This window comes from Cebus imitator, unplaced genomic scaffold, assembly GCF_001604975.1.
Source record: "Cebus imitator isolate Cc_AM_T3 unplaced genomic scaffold, Cebus_imitator-1.0 Scaffold2, whole genome shotgun sequence".
NCBI lineage: Eukaryota > Metazoa > Chordata > Mammalia > Primates > Cebidae > Cebus > Cebus imitator.
In genome coordinates this window covers 15,537,114-15,552,567 of record NW_016107317.1, presented here as the reverse complement: position 1 = coordinate 15,552,567, position 15,454 = coordinate 15,537,114, and the positions used below count along the sequence as shown (strand labels likewise).

The 15,454-nt window shown below is 37.5% G+C and overlaps 1 protein-coding gene across 2 annotated transcripts in view; it reads left to right on the top strand.

The window, feature by feature from the left end:
- The window catches only part of PDZRN4 (PDZ domain containing ring finger 4), a 397,101-nt gene that overhangs the window by 241,800 nt on the left and 139,847 nt on the right, over nt 1–15,454 (top strand). The window contains exon 1 of one of the 2 annotated variants that reach the window (XM_017530365.2): nt 14,322–14,664. The exons of the other annotated variant lie outside the window; for it this stretch is intronic. Within the exon in view, the coding sequence (XP_017385854.1) occupies nt 14,596–14,664 (69 nt within the window). The 5' untranslated portion in view covers nt 14,322–14,595. Of the gene's footprint in view, nt 1–14,321; nt 14,665–15,454 lie in introns of those variants that run through there. 2 annotated transcript variants of the gene reach the window in all.

Below are 15,454 nucleotides of genomic sequence, written 5' to 3'. Positions count from 1 at the left end.
CAGAGTACCCACATGTATCAATAAATACTCGTTGAATAAAGAGATGAACTTAACTGATTGTTTTAATTAGAGTCTCTTGCCTCGTTATCTTGTTTCCTGGGCCTGACAGCATTATCAGTTTTGCTTTTATTTGTAATTTTCTTCTCAATGATTTGTATACCATATCATATGCTATACATATGGAAACCGTTAAATGAATTTATCATTAAAGCAGAAAAAGAAATCAATGCACACATAACTTGTCTTCATATTGCTAACTAGTATTAGAAGAGAGTAGTGTATGTCTGTTCATTATATGGCAGAAATTATGAAATATATCCTCAGTCAAATGAGCTGTGTGTCACAGGTACTGATCAGATTATCTGGTCCTTCAGTGAATTTGTGTTGGTTATCATTATTATAGTAAAACTCTATTAGAAACTGAATTAGTCCATTTTCGCATTCTACAAAGATACTGCCTGAGACTGGGTAATTTATGAATAAAAAAGGTTTAATTGACTCACAGTGCCACATGGCTGGGGAGGCCTCAGGAGACTTACAGTCATGTTGGAAGGTGAAAGGGAAGCAAGGACGTTCTTCACATGGTAACAGGAGAGACAGAGAGAGTGATCAGATCCCCTAAGAACTCACTTACTGTCAGAACAGCACTGGGGAAACAGCCCCTATGATCCAATCACCTTCCACCAGGTCCCTCCCTCGACACAAGGGGATTGCAGTTCGAGATAAGATTTGGGTAGAGATACAGAGCCAAACCATATCAAAAGCCATTACTAATGTCCCAAATTTTATAAATACATACATATACATTATGTGTGTGTGTGTGTGTGTGTGTGTGTGTGTGTGTGAACACACACGTGCACACAATGGAAATTTCTTTTGTCAATATGACATTTATCCAAGACACCTGCAAGATGATTAGCCAAACTTCTGTTCCCCAGTATCTTCCTTCCTTTTACATATGCTGATTCTGATTTTACATAGGTCTTACCTTCTGATATGCTCTGTTCCACAACTCCTCTTTGTCAGTTAAAAATTGACAACATAAACATAGATTCAACTCTGGGTTCTGTTTCTTGATTGTTGATTTTTTTGTACTCCTCAGGAGTAATTTCAGTTAGATAAATCTTTAACCTTCATTCTACTAGGACAGTTTTCCCAAAATTTTGCTGCATCTCTGAAATCTCATACCTTTAACCTTTTATGCATCACATTGTCCTATAACAGGCATACTGCCATGGAAATGTTGCCCCAACGTCTGGTGTTAGTTCCATACTCCTGACTCTTTCCCCAAAACAGAAGTTTTCTGTTTATTTTGCCATTGGACTCGTATTCCCCAGTGGTTAAAAAGTTTATGTGAATTTACCATCCTTTGCCATTGTGATTTTTGAACAAGTTAGTCATTGTAACCCTTCCAAATCATTCAGAAAGTGATAAGACTATGGGGAGCTGGGGGTAGGAAAAATAGTAGATGAAGAACAGTTATTTCAGTTAATCAGTCCTGTCAGCAGGACCATGAGGCAGAAGCTATTTACTCCACCTTACAAATGGAGAAACACACTCAGAGTTAAACATGGTCTTGTAGTTTATATTGTAGAGCTGGAATTTAAGCCCATAATTGTATTATTCCAAAGCTCATATGGTTCCATTACTCTTGCTGTGTTGGGAAGTTCCTCATATTCTGGAAATGCCTGTTCTCTAAAAATTAATAAGTGCTGTCCATCTTGTGTCTGGTTTCCTGCAAGCCCTACTCTGCTTTTTGAAAAAATATTTATCGCTTGATGAGGAATTAACTTAACCTACTTATGCAATATTTGTTTGCCATGCAGTTGCCATCGTAACCCAGTTAAAATGCAAACCTCCTCTTAGAGTTAATATTTCCTTTTTTTTTTTTTTTTTGAGATGAAGTCTCACTTTGTTGCCCAGGTCGGAGTGCAGTGGCATGATCTCAGCTCACTGCAACCTCCATCTCCCATATTCAAATGATTCTCCTGCCTCAGCCTCCTGAGTAGCTGAGACTACAGGCACACGCCACCACGCCCAGCTATTTTTGTTATTTTTAGTAGAGAAAGGGTTTCACTATGTTGGCCAGGATGGTCTCAATCTCTTGACCTCATGATTCACCTGCCTCGGGCTCCCAAAGTGCTGGGATTATAGGTGTGAGCCACTGCGCCCGGCCAAGAGTTAATATTTCTGAAGTAAGCAGGGATTTTGTTTCAAGGGCTCTTTAGTGCTATATAATCACACCATGCATATAATTAGTCTGATTATATAAATCTGTCCTTATGTTGGATTTGTTCTCCTTTCATTCCAAACTAATGTTGCATATGTGTATGGTTAAACATATGATCTGATGAAAATTTGGGTGGTGTATAGAGAAACTTAATAATTTTTATACTGACATTGCTGAATATTCATTCATCATGCTAGAAAATGTTGTTATACGTATTTACACAAAATTGGTCTCTTTAGAAGCTATCTTGACCTGTTACTTAGTTCAGTAAGTTGAGTTTTTTCATACTAACTATAATTTAAATATGTTTGTTTAATACATGAACTCAGAAGTATTTACTTTGAGTCTTAGTCATGCTAAGCTATGCTGGGGAAAAAAACAATCCTCAAATCCTTAACAGTGTAATGAAGAAAAGGTGAATTTTTCCTTCGTAAAGAGTTACATGCAGGTCAGGAAGCTCCTCTGAGTGGCTTTACCCCAGATAGTGAGTCAGGGATCTAGGCTATTTCCATTATGTGACTTCATTGGTGACTTTTGCATAGAGGCCTGGGGTGAGTGGAGAGAGAGGCTGAGAGCAGCAGATTTAAGAGGCCAGGCCTGAAGATGCTCTTGTACTTTTGCGTATATCTGATTGACCACAGCTTGTCATATCACCGCACTTAGATACAAAGACGTTGGCAAACATTGTCTTCGGGGGATGGAAAAAGAAAATAGGTCAGTTGATATATCACACAGACCCTGACATAATTAGGAAGATGGCATGGATCAAAACTACATTTCACAACATGTGATTGAAAAATAAAAACTTTCAGTAACAGGCTTTTTAATGGATTAAAAGGGAAAAATAAAAGGATCAGTTTTAAATAATTATACCAGACAGTGCAAATGATTGGACTGCTTTGTTTTTAAAACTTAAAACATTAGGTTGGTACACAAACACACACATTCAAACAAAATTAAAAATGAAAGGCCTAAAAATAAAGTTAACTTTCTAACATGAGTGAGGAAACAAGCTGGTAAGAAGGTAACCTAGAAGCTGGGCATTATCTCGTATGGAAGGTGGAAGTATAGCCAAGGAGTAGGAGGAAACGTCAGCCCTTCCTACACCCTGAAACAGAGAAAATTCAGATATATAGGCCCAGGAAACAATCCAATGGCCCAGGAACAACTGGACACTTTTTTCTTACAGGTAATTATCTGTTATATGTCCGATGGTGTTCCTGTACAGAATTTCCACACCAATGCATGAAGGAGAGGTCTTTAAACATTATTGTGTTTTTCTCCAAGCATCTATGAAAGTAAGACTCCAAGTCTAAGGACCACTGTCTCTCGTGTTGTAAAATAAAGCCAGAAAAAAAAATTATGTCCACATTCACACTTGAGTTGGAGGATTTATGTTCATTCAACTTAAGCAAACAACTGGAAAGCATTTCATCAGGAGTTAAGCAAATACTGTGTAGTTGATCTAATTCAGTCAATAGCAATTGCAGATTTTTAATGAGTCTTCTTTAACCTACTAACGCTTATCAAAATATAGTGGACTCAGTATTAATGAGATGATTTCCCATAATGCACAACTTACCAAGCAAAAATACAAATCCATCCACCCTTCTAAAATATATTATTTCTCTTTTCATTTCCAGTATTTCTAGACACCAAGTTCAACCTGTCCAGAGGTTAGTTTGCTTACGGTTTCATGATAAGCAGAAAGTAGTGATGATAAAGCACTTAAGGCAGTTGAGATGAAAATGCATTAAGTATCAGATCAGCAGGAAATTGTAGTTTCATGTTAGAATTCTTAAAATTGTTTTTGTTTTTAAAATATGTATAAGCCTTCTTCTTAGTTAAGCCGAGGTGGACCCCAAAATCTAATGACTAAATCCAGTGGAAAAGGATCAGACATACCCAAGAAAGATCCTGTTACCCACTAAAGAGCATTTAACTATCTTTGCCTGTCACCAGCAGCTGAGCCAATCACTGTCCCACCAGTGGATGGCGAGGTCTTCATGACCAAACCATAGCTGATCCTAGAAGCTAAATCTCAGCCTGTCCCACAGGTCTAGTAAGCATTTAGTTACCTTGACATCCCATAGGTAAGACATGTCTGGTAAACTTCACAAGGAGACATTGACTGATTCAAGGCCACCGCTACCACAGACTCTTCATTCATGGCATGCAGGACCAAAGACACGATACTACATGAAGTGGGTCCTCCTGGGAAGTAGTATATCTTATTGAAGAAGGCAAGACTTAGAATCAAACCTATTTGGATTTAAATTCCAGCTTCTCTATTCAGTTAACTGTGTGACTTTGACCAAATTGCACAATATTTTGAGCCGTGGTTTTTAAATGTGAAAAGGACCACACATATCTCATAGAATTTTTGTGAGATGGAAAACACTTTAGATAAAATAGCTGTTCCATAACTGTTATGTTAATGTTTTAGTAGAGTTGGAGTTTCACCTCTGTTATCCTAGTCAGAGTAACAGGTCATGATAGCTTCTAAAGACCAATTTTGTGTAAAGACATATAGCAACATTGTCTGGCATACTTGAATGAATATTCAGTAATGTCAGTATAAAAATTGTTAAGTTCCTCTATACACCATCCAAATTTTCATCAGATCATGTGTTTAACCATACACATACGCAATATTTGTTTGGAATGAAGAGAGAACAAATCCAACATGAGTACAGCTTTATATAATCAGACTAAGTATATGTATCGTGTGATCATATAGAGCTAAAGATCCTTTCCAAATTAGTAACAGAGCCAATAATCTTCATAATCATGAAAGTAATCATACCAGAAATTATAATGATGTGAGGCATTCAAGAAATTGTCTAGTTTAACACCTTGCATGTAGACTTAGGAGAGAGAAATGGATGCACACAAATGAGTTTTCTGTGGGATGTATAAAAATGCATATTCCCAGGCCCCACCTCAGATTTGCTGTGAATAACTCAGAAGCCCTGGGAATCGAGCTTGTGCACTTGCAACTTGAAAAATCTTCCCAGCTGATTCCTATACACACCCATAGTTAAGTGCCATGGATCTAGAAGCCAGCACAAGGAATGGTGAATAGGAATTTCTCAGCAAACATTTACAGAACTTGGATGGTCCATGTTGTGGCTCAGTTTTCACCTCCCATAACCATATATCTTTTTTCTGTTCTTCCTGGCTGCCAGTTGCTATGACACCAACTGTTTTTATCTTAAAGGAATTCAACTGCTTCTGGAGAAAAATTAATGTTTCAAAGTAACCATCTAGACACTGCCAAAACCTAGACAAAGGAAGAATTTGGCTGCCTGCTTTTTGGAATCTCTTCACAATACTAGAATTTAGATACTTCAACAAGGTTATATTACAAGCTATTATATATTAGCTAGTATTTATTGAACACGTACATGCTGCAGGCACTAGGTAAAGTTCATGTTCATAAAATCCCTTTGTGGTAGGTAGTACGAATATCCCTATTTCACAGTGAGGAAACTGAGGCATTTCTACATGACTCAATGTATAACTTGTTCAAATCCATACAATAACTTTTTTAGAATGAAGTTCAAATATACTTCTAGATGACATCAAAGTCTAAAAAGCACTGAATGCATGCTCATTCTGATAATAATGGTGTCCTGGGCCAGAATCTGTATGCAATTAAACATTCTGTATTATCAGTTTCACAGAAATTAATGCATATTAGCAGGTCAATTTTTTAGTGCTAATATTTTAGAACACCATATGAGGGCCACTTTCATGATGGAAAAAAGTGATAGTGGAATGAGGTAGGTCTAAAGATGAAAGAACCACAACAGATAAGGGATTTTCTAGGACCCTGAAGGTAGAAAAAACTTCAGGTCCTGACCTCTTTATTAATATAACTCATCTTACTGTGCATGGTGACTCACACCTGTAATCCCAGCACTTTGGAAGGCCAGTGGGTGGATCACTTGAGGTCAAAAGTTTGAGACATGCCCAGCCAAAATGGTGCAACCCCATCTCTACTAAAAATACAAAAATGAGCTGGGCGTGATGGCAGGTGCCTATAATCCCAGCTACTCAGGAGGCTGAGGCAGGAGAATCCTTTGAACCTGGGAGGCGAAGGCTGCAGTGAGCCAAGATCGCACCACTGCACTCCAGCCTGGGTGACAGAGTGAGACTCTGTCTCAAACAACCACCACCACCACAACAAAAACTGATCTCTTTACTTTTTATCCCCTTACCTGCCTTACTTTTTTTGATTTATATGTACTTGGTTATACATATATATGCATGCATATAAGCAGGCAGGGAATAAAGCAGTCGGGAAAGCACATTCTAGGCTCTAGAATATTTAAGAAAGATGATCTAGTTACTCCCTATTAAACCACCCTGTGTTAATTCCCTGTATGGACCCTATTACTGTCTGGATATTTTATATACTCATTGTGTTTGTTTACTTACTGTTTACTCTCACAATAAAGTTTGCTCCATGAGATCTGGTACTTTTATATATCATGACTACCATTATAATGACTGAATAGATGAGTAGAATCCAAGCATAAGAGAGGAATGACCACATAGTACCAGACACAATTGTCCACATTCTCAAAAAAAATAGAAATATACCAAAAAGACAGAGTCATGTTAGCAGAGTTGTAACCTTTGCTCTTGAAGCAGAAGTTTCTGTTTTGTGTTCTCTTTTGTGTACATGCACATGTGTGTGCATGTGTATATGTGTGTGTGTATGATAGCAGCAGTGAGAGTGAGGGGGCTGTGACCAGGGAAGCAGAGGCAAGATGGGCTTATAAATGTGTGTCTGTAGGCAGAGAAGAGCAAGAAATCAAGAACTTGCTCCTCACACCAAATGCTCATAAGCGACTGAGTGAAGATGATATCCTGAACCTAGGAAAGTTGCATAGGAGAGGATGAAAGGAAGGAAGGAAAGACTCAGGAGTTCAGATTGACAGGGCCTTGTCACTAGGTGTAGGAAGGGGGAGAACAAAGGCAAATGCTCAAACCTCAAACTTGAGCACCTGGGAATAGTCAGGCCATTCTGTGATGTGGAGATCATGTAGAGCAGTTATGGGGGAAGAGAACCATGAGTTAAGTTTTGGTAAGTAGAACTTAATATCCTTTGAATAGTCCCAATGGAAATATCAGTAGTCAATGAATTGATGGGCCTGAAATTAAGAGGGAAATGAAGTCTGAAGATTTATATTTGGGAGTCATTAGTAAATCTTTACCTTCACTTTTCTTAAACCTCCAAATTTACCTTCGTTAAGTAGCTGTTGATTATTTCTTAAAACAGAGACATAAAATGACTGCCCTAATAGCAACCCATATATTCCCTACCATAATAAATACCAAGAAGGAAAACTATTCTACAGTTATCAGTACATATTCAATGTAGCAATACCCCATCACCACTGGAGTGGAGTAAAGTTATGAAATTGCTTAGGTTTTATTCAATCTATTTTATGCAGCCAGGCTTGAGGACACAACATGGAACCTGGAAGTTAATTTTAGACTATGATTCTGGTCTTCAGGGGAATCCTCACATCTCAGTGTGCTATGAGCATCAGCAGAATTCCTTCTTCTGGCCCTCTAGGAATTTGTTGTAATGATGGCTGTCTCTAAGCGACAGGCAATGGAAAGCTCTGGTTAAGTATTAGATGCAGATTGTTGGGGTTTGAATCCTGGCTCCCTCATTTACTACTCATGTGACCTATTTACTGCCCATGTGAAAAGCAGATATTAATAGTACATACCTCAGAATGTTCATGTGGGAATTAAATAAAATTAATACCATACAGTGCTGGAACAATGGCATACAAAATGTAACTAAGTGTTAGCTCTCGTTTTTTAAAATGTCTAGGCATTATCACTAGGCTGTACTCATAACACTATTCAATAAATACTGGTTGAATGAAAGTATGTACTGAACTTTGCTAGACCACTTCTGCAGAACTAAAAATAATGATAGTAGCATTCAGTGGAAACCGTACATACTAACTGTGATGTTGCTGAACGATGTGACATTATCCAAACATGGTACCTTGGTCTCTATATGATCAAAGCAAGAAAGCCAACTTTATACTGGGCTTGTTTAGTAGTCATTAATAGACCTCACAGAAATGTCACTGGACACCCTGTTTTATGATTGCGTGAAATCTTGCTTCAGATGCCATTATTGGTTTCTGGTACACTTATGTCAGCCTTATTTACACATTGTATATTAAAAGGGATAAATAGAACATCAGAATTGTTACTCTGAATATACTACATTCTTTACATAGAAAAGAAATAGGTGTGTGTGTGCGTGCACATCACATTTACACAATGAGTACTTCTGTGCAGCACAACTGGCAAAGCACCTTTGAATCATATAGTACTCATTTATAGACCTGTCACAGATGTTTCTCTTTCATAAACTTTCAAATTTATGTTTATGGAATTGAATCAAATTAAAATGGTTTATGCTTATGGCCTTTCAGTCTTTTAACTTAATATTCTTGAATATTAAGAATATTCTTTAATACTCTTGCAGCAATCCTATGGGGGAAAATGTCATATAGCAATTAGTCATTGCTAATGTGTGTTACAAACATAAATTTATGTCACTTTCCCAACTCAGGTATGCTGTCGTCTCCCAATTAAACTCACTTATTCAATATATGTTTATGGAAAGCAGAGAATGTGAAAGGTACAATGCTAGGAGTTTCAGGGGCTCAAAGATCAATTATATGTTAATGTTGCTCTTACATGTCTTACAGTCCAATAAGAGAGGTAAAGCATGCATCTAAAAATGATGTGAAGGAAAAGTAATTTGTGCCTTCAAATAGGTAGGGATAAAATGCACAGAGAATTCAGAAGTTGAAGAAGTTACAGATGATGAGACCAAGAAAGAAGGAGCCTTTAAACTGGACAATGATGTGGATAGTTTAATTCATGGGGTTTCCAAAGAATAAGCAGAATGAGGTAACATCTGGAGCACAGGTAGGGAGATGTAGACGTGTATACAGCAGTTCAGCTTTGCTGGCGCCTGAAAAAAGAATCATGCATTCAAATGACCAGTTTGTGCAGAACTAAGGAATTTCAGGATTTAAAACTTTCAGTGCCAAACCCAACAAAGTCCCAGGCACATGAAGGTAAGTTGGTCATCTAGTGCATGTTCAGGTACAGCTCCTAATTACTGATTATTGTGGGACATTAGCTGATTAAAGATATTGAGCTGTGACATTCAAAAATTTTGGCATTTTCGTACGTAAAGTTTACATTTTTAATCACAAGCCACTTCCCTTATTTTAAGCTACATCTGTCTTTGAAAATTTAGTCTCTTTTGTTTTCTTTAATTTCAACACTTTCAAGTACTAGCCTACATTTCCTCAATCATTGAGTAAAGACACGTTGGGATAGCTCCAGCTTCCTCTGTAAAACAGATGGCTTAGGATGTTAGACATTGAATTCTACCACAGAATTTGTCACGGGAAAACTGAGTTCAGATTTGTTTACTCAGGTTGACCTTCCACAAGTCACGATCTCTCTGGGCTTCAGGTTCTTTGTCCTAATGACTATATATAAGGTATTTAACTGTAGAAAATGTTAGGCAGCTATGTGTCTACTAATATTCAAAAGCACGTAAGTATCTCCTGAAATGAATGCTGGATTGGGACTAGAAATTTTTAAGCCGCATGTCAAATTAGGTGGCGGGCAGAGTTGGAAGGTCTGCATGTGACAGTGACAAGGATAAGAGAGGGTAATCAAGCAGAGTTACGTTCGGAACTTCCACATTGGCAGAGGAAAAGAACACTGGAGTCATTGCAAAAGGCAAAAGTACGCCATCGTCTGAAATTTATGACAGCTGTCACAGGCTCAATGGGATTGGTGATTCAGAATAGTCCTCTTTAGATTTTCTATTCCTCTGTTGGTAAGGGGCACAATTATGTACTGCATTGGCCGCCAGGGATGAGACACAGGCACAGCCTCTTTTGTAAATTAGTCTTTCAAGAGTTTTACTGTTAAATATAGCAAAAATATAGAAAACACCAATAACAAATGTCAGTTTAATGAATCCTAATGTGACCACCTAGGAAAATGACTGACCCAATCAGGAGTTAGAACTTTGTTGGCAATACTGAAACTTTCTGGTGTCCCTTCCTAAAGAGTAACCACCATCCTGACTTTTTCGGTAATCATTTTCCTACTTTTATTTAGAATTTTATCAACCAAATGACGTGTATAGGTAAAAATTTAGAGTACTGACTTTTTATTGTTATTAAAGTCCCTTGAAATCTATACACTTCCTCTTCACCTTTTCTCTCCATTTCTCTTTCTCTCTCTGAAACTGGAATATGTACCTGTCTATGTAGTGTTGCTCACAGTCTGAATTTAGCTAATTGCATCCCCATGGTGTAGCTTACTCTGCTCCTCTGACCTCTGCATTCTCTGGATGTTTGCTCACATTTAGAAAAGCTAATTTAAGGGTCGTGTGAGTTTCCTATCTCAGGTGGCACATAATGTACACGTGTGTGTGTGTGTGTGTCATGCTAGACGCCATTCATTCACAGTACTTAGATCCATGAATGAATGAAGGGCTGCTGCATGACAGTCTATCATTTATTCTTCAGCTATTATCTAGAATAATTCTATGAGGAGAAACTTCCTCTCATCTACTCCTAGCTACTCAGTAACACAGTTTATACAGAAAAAGCAAGAAAAATGTTGGATTCCTTCCTTTCACTTGCCAGTTTAGCCTCTTACACATCAGTCTAGATCTTGACAAACGTGTCCCATTTTGGATGCCAATGCATTTGTGTGCAGTAAACTCACACAAGTTAAAGGCATTTAAAATAAGTAACTATATCTTGAAATACACATATGACGTATGTTTTTACATTTTGATGAGTTTATTTTCTAAGGATACTTGGACAGATAGTCCTTCCTTCCCTATTTTCTTTTATCCCATATTATTATTGCCCCAGACAGGTAATATCTGCTCTATTTGCATTTTCAGGGCAGTGTTCAAATAAATGGTTTCGTCCCTGTCTACTTCAAACTTTATGCTCCAATGCAGGATTTAGCCACTTAGTTATTGGAAAACAACCTTCATTTTCTAATGAAATTTATAGAACTCTGGAATAATTTATCTCCCTTTCCCAAGTCACTCTTCAGCTCTATGGGATGAGTTCATTAGGAGCAGAAGGTGGAATCTCTCCAGGGTAAATGGGCCAAGGGCAGCATTTGATACATGATTGGAAAAGCTGCTCTTGCTTTCTGATATAGAAACACAAGAATATAAGGACTAGGGATGAATAAAGGAAACAGCAAGGAGGAGCTGCTGAAGGACGAGCTTCTATTTGAAATTGCTTACTTCCCTAGACCATTGATTCTTTACTTTTGATAAGTAAGAATTTATTTTTTTTTTTTTTGAAATGGAGTTTTGCTCTTTTTCCCAGGCTAGAATGCAGTGATGCGATCTCTGTTTACTGCAACTTCCATCTTCCAGTTTTAAGCATTCTTCTGCCTCAGCCTCTCGAGTAGCTGGGATTACAGGCACCTACCACCACACCTGGCTAGTGTTTGTATTTTTAGTAGAGAGGGGGTTAGACCATCTTGGGCAGGCTGGTCTTGAACTTCTGACCTTGTGATCCACCCACCTCAACCACCCAAAGTGCTGGGATTACAGACGTGAGCCACCACGCCTGGCCACGAAAATATTTTTAAAGCTATGATCTTTTAATTGTTCTTTAAATCCAAACTACATTTAAAAAGAAAAAAGTTCCAATAAGAAACAGCTTTGATAATTAAGTTTCTTACTTAGCTTTCAAAACCTATCACGCAAAAGAGTTTTGTCAGTGGAGAAAGCAGACATTGTCATTGATAGATGGGTGAGCCATCTTTGCCTTACTGCACTCTAACTCCTTGATCTGACTTTTTAAAAAATATGGAGTATGAACATCTGAGAATCAATAATTCTTTCACAACTCAGCAATATAGAATCCTTCAAAGAAATAGTCAATGTTTGCTTTGAAGATGTGAACTCTAGCATGAGAACACTTCATGGGAAGTGATATAGAGGCTTAGAGAAATTAAAACTTTTGAAAGTGTCAGACATTTATATTTTACAGCTGCACCTGAGGAGAAGGAGATTGCTTACATTTGTGGCTACCATTAATTTTGTTTGTTTGTTTGTTTTTGGTTTTGTGGAGTTGGAGCCTCGCTCTGTCGCCCAGGCTGGAGTGCAGTGGCACAATCTCGGCTCACTGCAACCTCTGCCTCTCAGGTTCAAGCAATTCTCCTGCCTCAGCCTGCTGAGTAGCTGGGACTACAGGCATGCGCCACCACACCCAGCTAGTTTTTGTACTTTTTAGTAGAGACGGGTTTTCACCATATTGGCTAGGCTGGTCTCAAACTCCTGATCTTGTGATCCACCCGTCTCAGCTTCCCAAAGTACTGAGGTTACAGGCGTTAGCAACCATGACTGGCCCACCATTAATTTTTATAAAGGCCACTCAAATACCTTTTTGAAAACATTCTTTCCATAAAGGAATCAAGTTCTAAATTAATATCTCCTACAAGTGGTTTCTAATTTGCAGGAAGTCCTGGTGAACTTTTTTCACACACACTGTTCCCAATTATGATGCCACTTTCATGTAGGTCTCTCAGCTTGGCTTTTATCCAAGCTGTTAGGTGAAATTAGGCCCAGAAAATCGGATTATTACATCCCATGGGAAACAACTGATAAGCAGCAGATGATTGTTCATCTCCTTGCTACTTGCTGGTGTTGAGGTGTTGCTAGTTGCAAAGCCAATTTGTTAACAATTAGTGCTCATTAGAATCATTTCCTGTTATCGATTCTAAACATTTGACAAAGCACTTTTAGGAAACTGGACCCCAAAAAGTAGCTATACGTTAGTGATGAGCAATTAAAAATCTCAATAACCAATGTAATTCCTAACCAAAGTCATCAGTTTCCAAGTAATTATTTTTGCTTTGGAACCCACCTGCTATCCTGTCCAGTTTAAAGATGTGCTGGAACAAGGACATACTTCTTAATTAGCAGAGGTTGTGGATAAGTCAGTGTGGGAACAAAAGGAATTTTCTTTTATTATTTGCTTTAGCTGTTTGTAGTATATCTTTAAGGGAAAAAAACTGCCAGCTTGCAATACAACGCATACATTTGCAAAAGTGTGAAATTAAATGCATTACTTCTGTTATGTAAACATCTAAGATTAGTTTTTAAGTCTCTGTTCACCTTTGATCATTATGAACTCTAAATATAGAATTATATATGGAGTCATTGTGCATTACATTCAAGTTTAAATATTGCCACTATCAGCTTTCTAAAATATTATATATGACTTTAATAAAATTAGCATAAATACTATAGGCATATGAAATTTTTCTTAGAAAAGGCATTGTATTGATCTACTTTGTGAATATAGCTCTACATGCATTATATGCTACAAATATATAGTCAATAGATGGGCCCTGGTTATCTAATTAAAATATTAATTATCTGTACATGTATCATCTGCTAATACTTGCTAAATGTTCTTTAGAATTAAGATAATATCCCATATTTCCTCCTTAGTAAGTAATGGTCTTTAAATATGAACTATTCAATGATTTTTGTGGTATCAGAATTAAAATTGAATGATGCCCCTGCCTTCTCTTCCTTTTCCATATCACCCCCCAAATTTTTCTTTGCTTCTCTGTTTATTTTATAAATGTAAATAATTGTCCCTGCTCATTTTCCCTTAGGTTTAATAATGCTAAAAATATTTCTTCTTGTTGCAGAGCATGGAGATGTAAACTAAGTATATTTCTGTTTCTGAATTTCTTACTCCCATATTAAAAGCTTATATCAATGGAGAAATTAAGTGTATTTTTTTAATGCCCTATGTGCAGCCCCTCTACCCTTAATAAACAGAGATGGTATTGACACAAGTGAATTTTGTTTAACCACACTACATTTGCTTCTTAATTAGTGAATATTCATCTGTCATCAGCAGCAGCTATGACACCCCTCCCTGCTAACATGTTCTGTCATAAATAATCAATGAGGCACTATTAATATTCATGAGCTGGAATCTGTGTAGTCATGTGCACTGATGCAGAGACGGGGGAGTGTTGCCATGAACTGACTGGAAACTCTGTGTGTGTATCCGTGAGTGCAAGATACTTAGGGAAAGCGAAGAAGAGCATGCTGCTACACACCACTCTGGCTTATGCTTCCAGCTAACAGCGGTTTGTCTGTGTTTCTGGACTGAAGTGACTGATGAAAAACAGTAGTCAAGTCTGGAGGGTGATTCCCTTTCAGTTCACTTGCCTTTCAGTTCTGGGGAAATTAGAAGATTTGCTCTCTCTCTCTGCTTCTTAGAATGGGCTGCAATTTGTGCACTTTTCAGAAAAGAGAGGAACACTACAAACTGCTGTATGAAGTTTCCCAGGTGAGTGCAGGGTCTGATACCAGCAACTAAGAGCCAGGCTTTGTGTTTGTCTGAAAGACGGTAAATGAATTCTGGCTAGCTTTATTTTTTCTTATGGTACACTTCAGAATTGAGGGCAGACTTGCTGGTTTGGGGCTTTTTATTTTGGTTTTGGGTGGCAGTTTTCAGCTTTCTTGCCACTCCCCCTTCAGATGACTTCCTGTGAGATTCTTTTTAACATTTTGTGTATCTACTGCCAAGATGTCAGTCACAGAACAGGAGTAGCACTGAGATCCATGTCTGTAATATTTTGAGATACTTCTTTCATTTTGGAATACTGTTGACATTTGAAAATCGATTTTATCATTGTCTGCATAAATATTGGGGTTTAATGGGTGTACGATCTCAGTTATTTTCAATAGACAGGAGAAGTTTCCTGCCAAATCTTGTTAGCCAGAGGAAATTATTGGATGAACTGAGAATTTGTGCTTTGGTTTAAGGAGACCTAATAATTTTGTGTTACATGAGAAAAAAATATATATGCTATGTCCTGGTTGAAAAAGGAGATAAAGAAATTTTCTTACCACTTGTTCTTAGATACTTTTTGTAATGTTTTTTGTTTAGCACAAGAAATTAATTTTGAGAGCTTATTGCAATAACTGTAGGTGACCTAGGAAAAAAGGTATAAATTTAGATGTCTCTTTTATGTGTATCTGAGGGCTTTTCAGAATAAAAATAAGAATACTAGATCCTGTGCCTTCATAGTTTTAACAGAATTTTCTTAACTTATCATTTTATTGGGGGCAGCTTC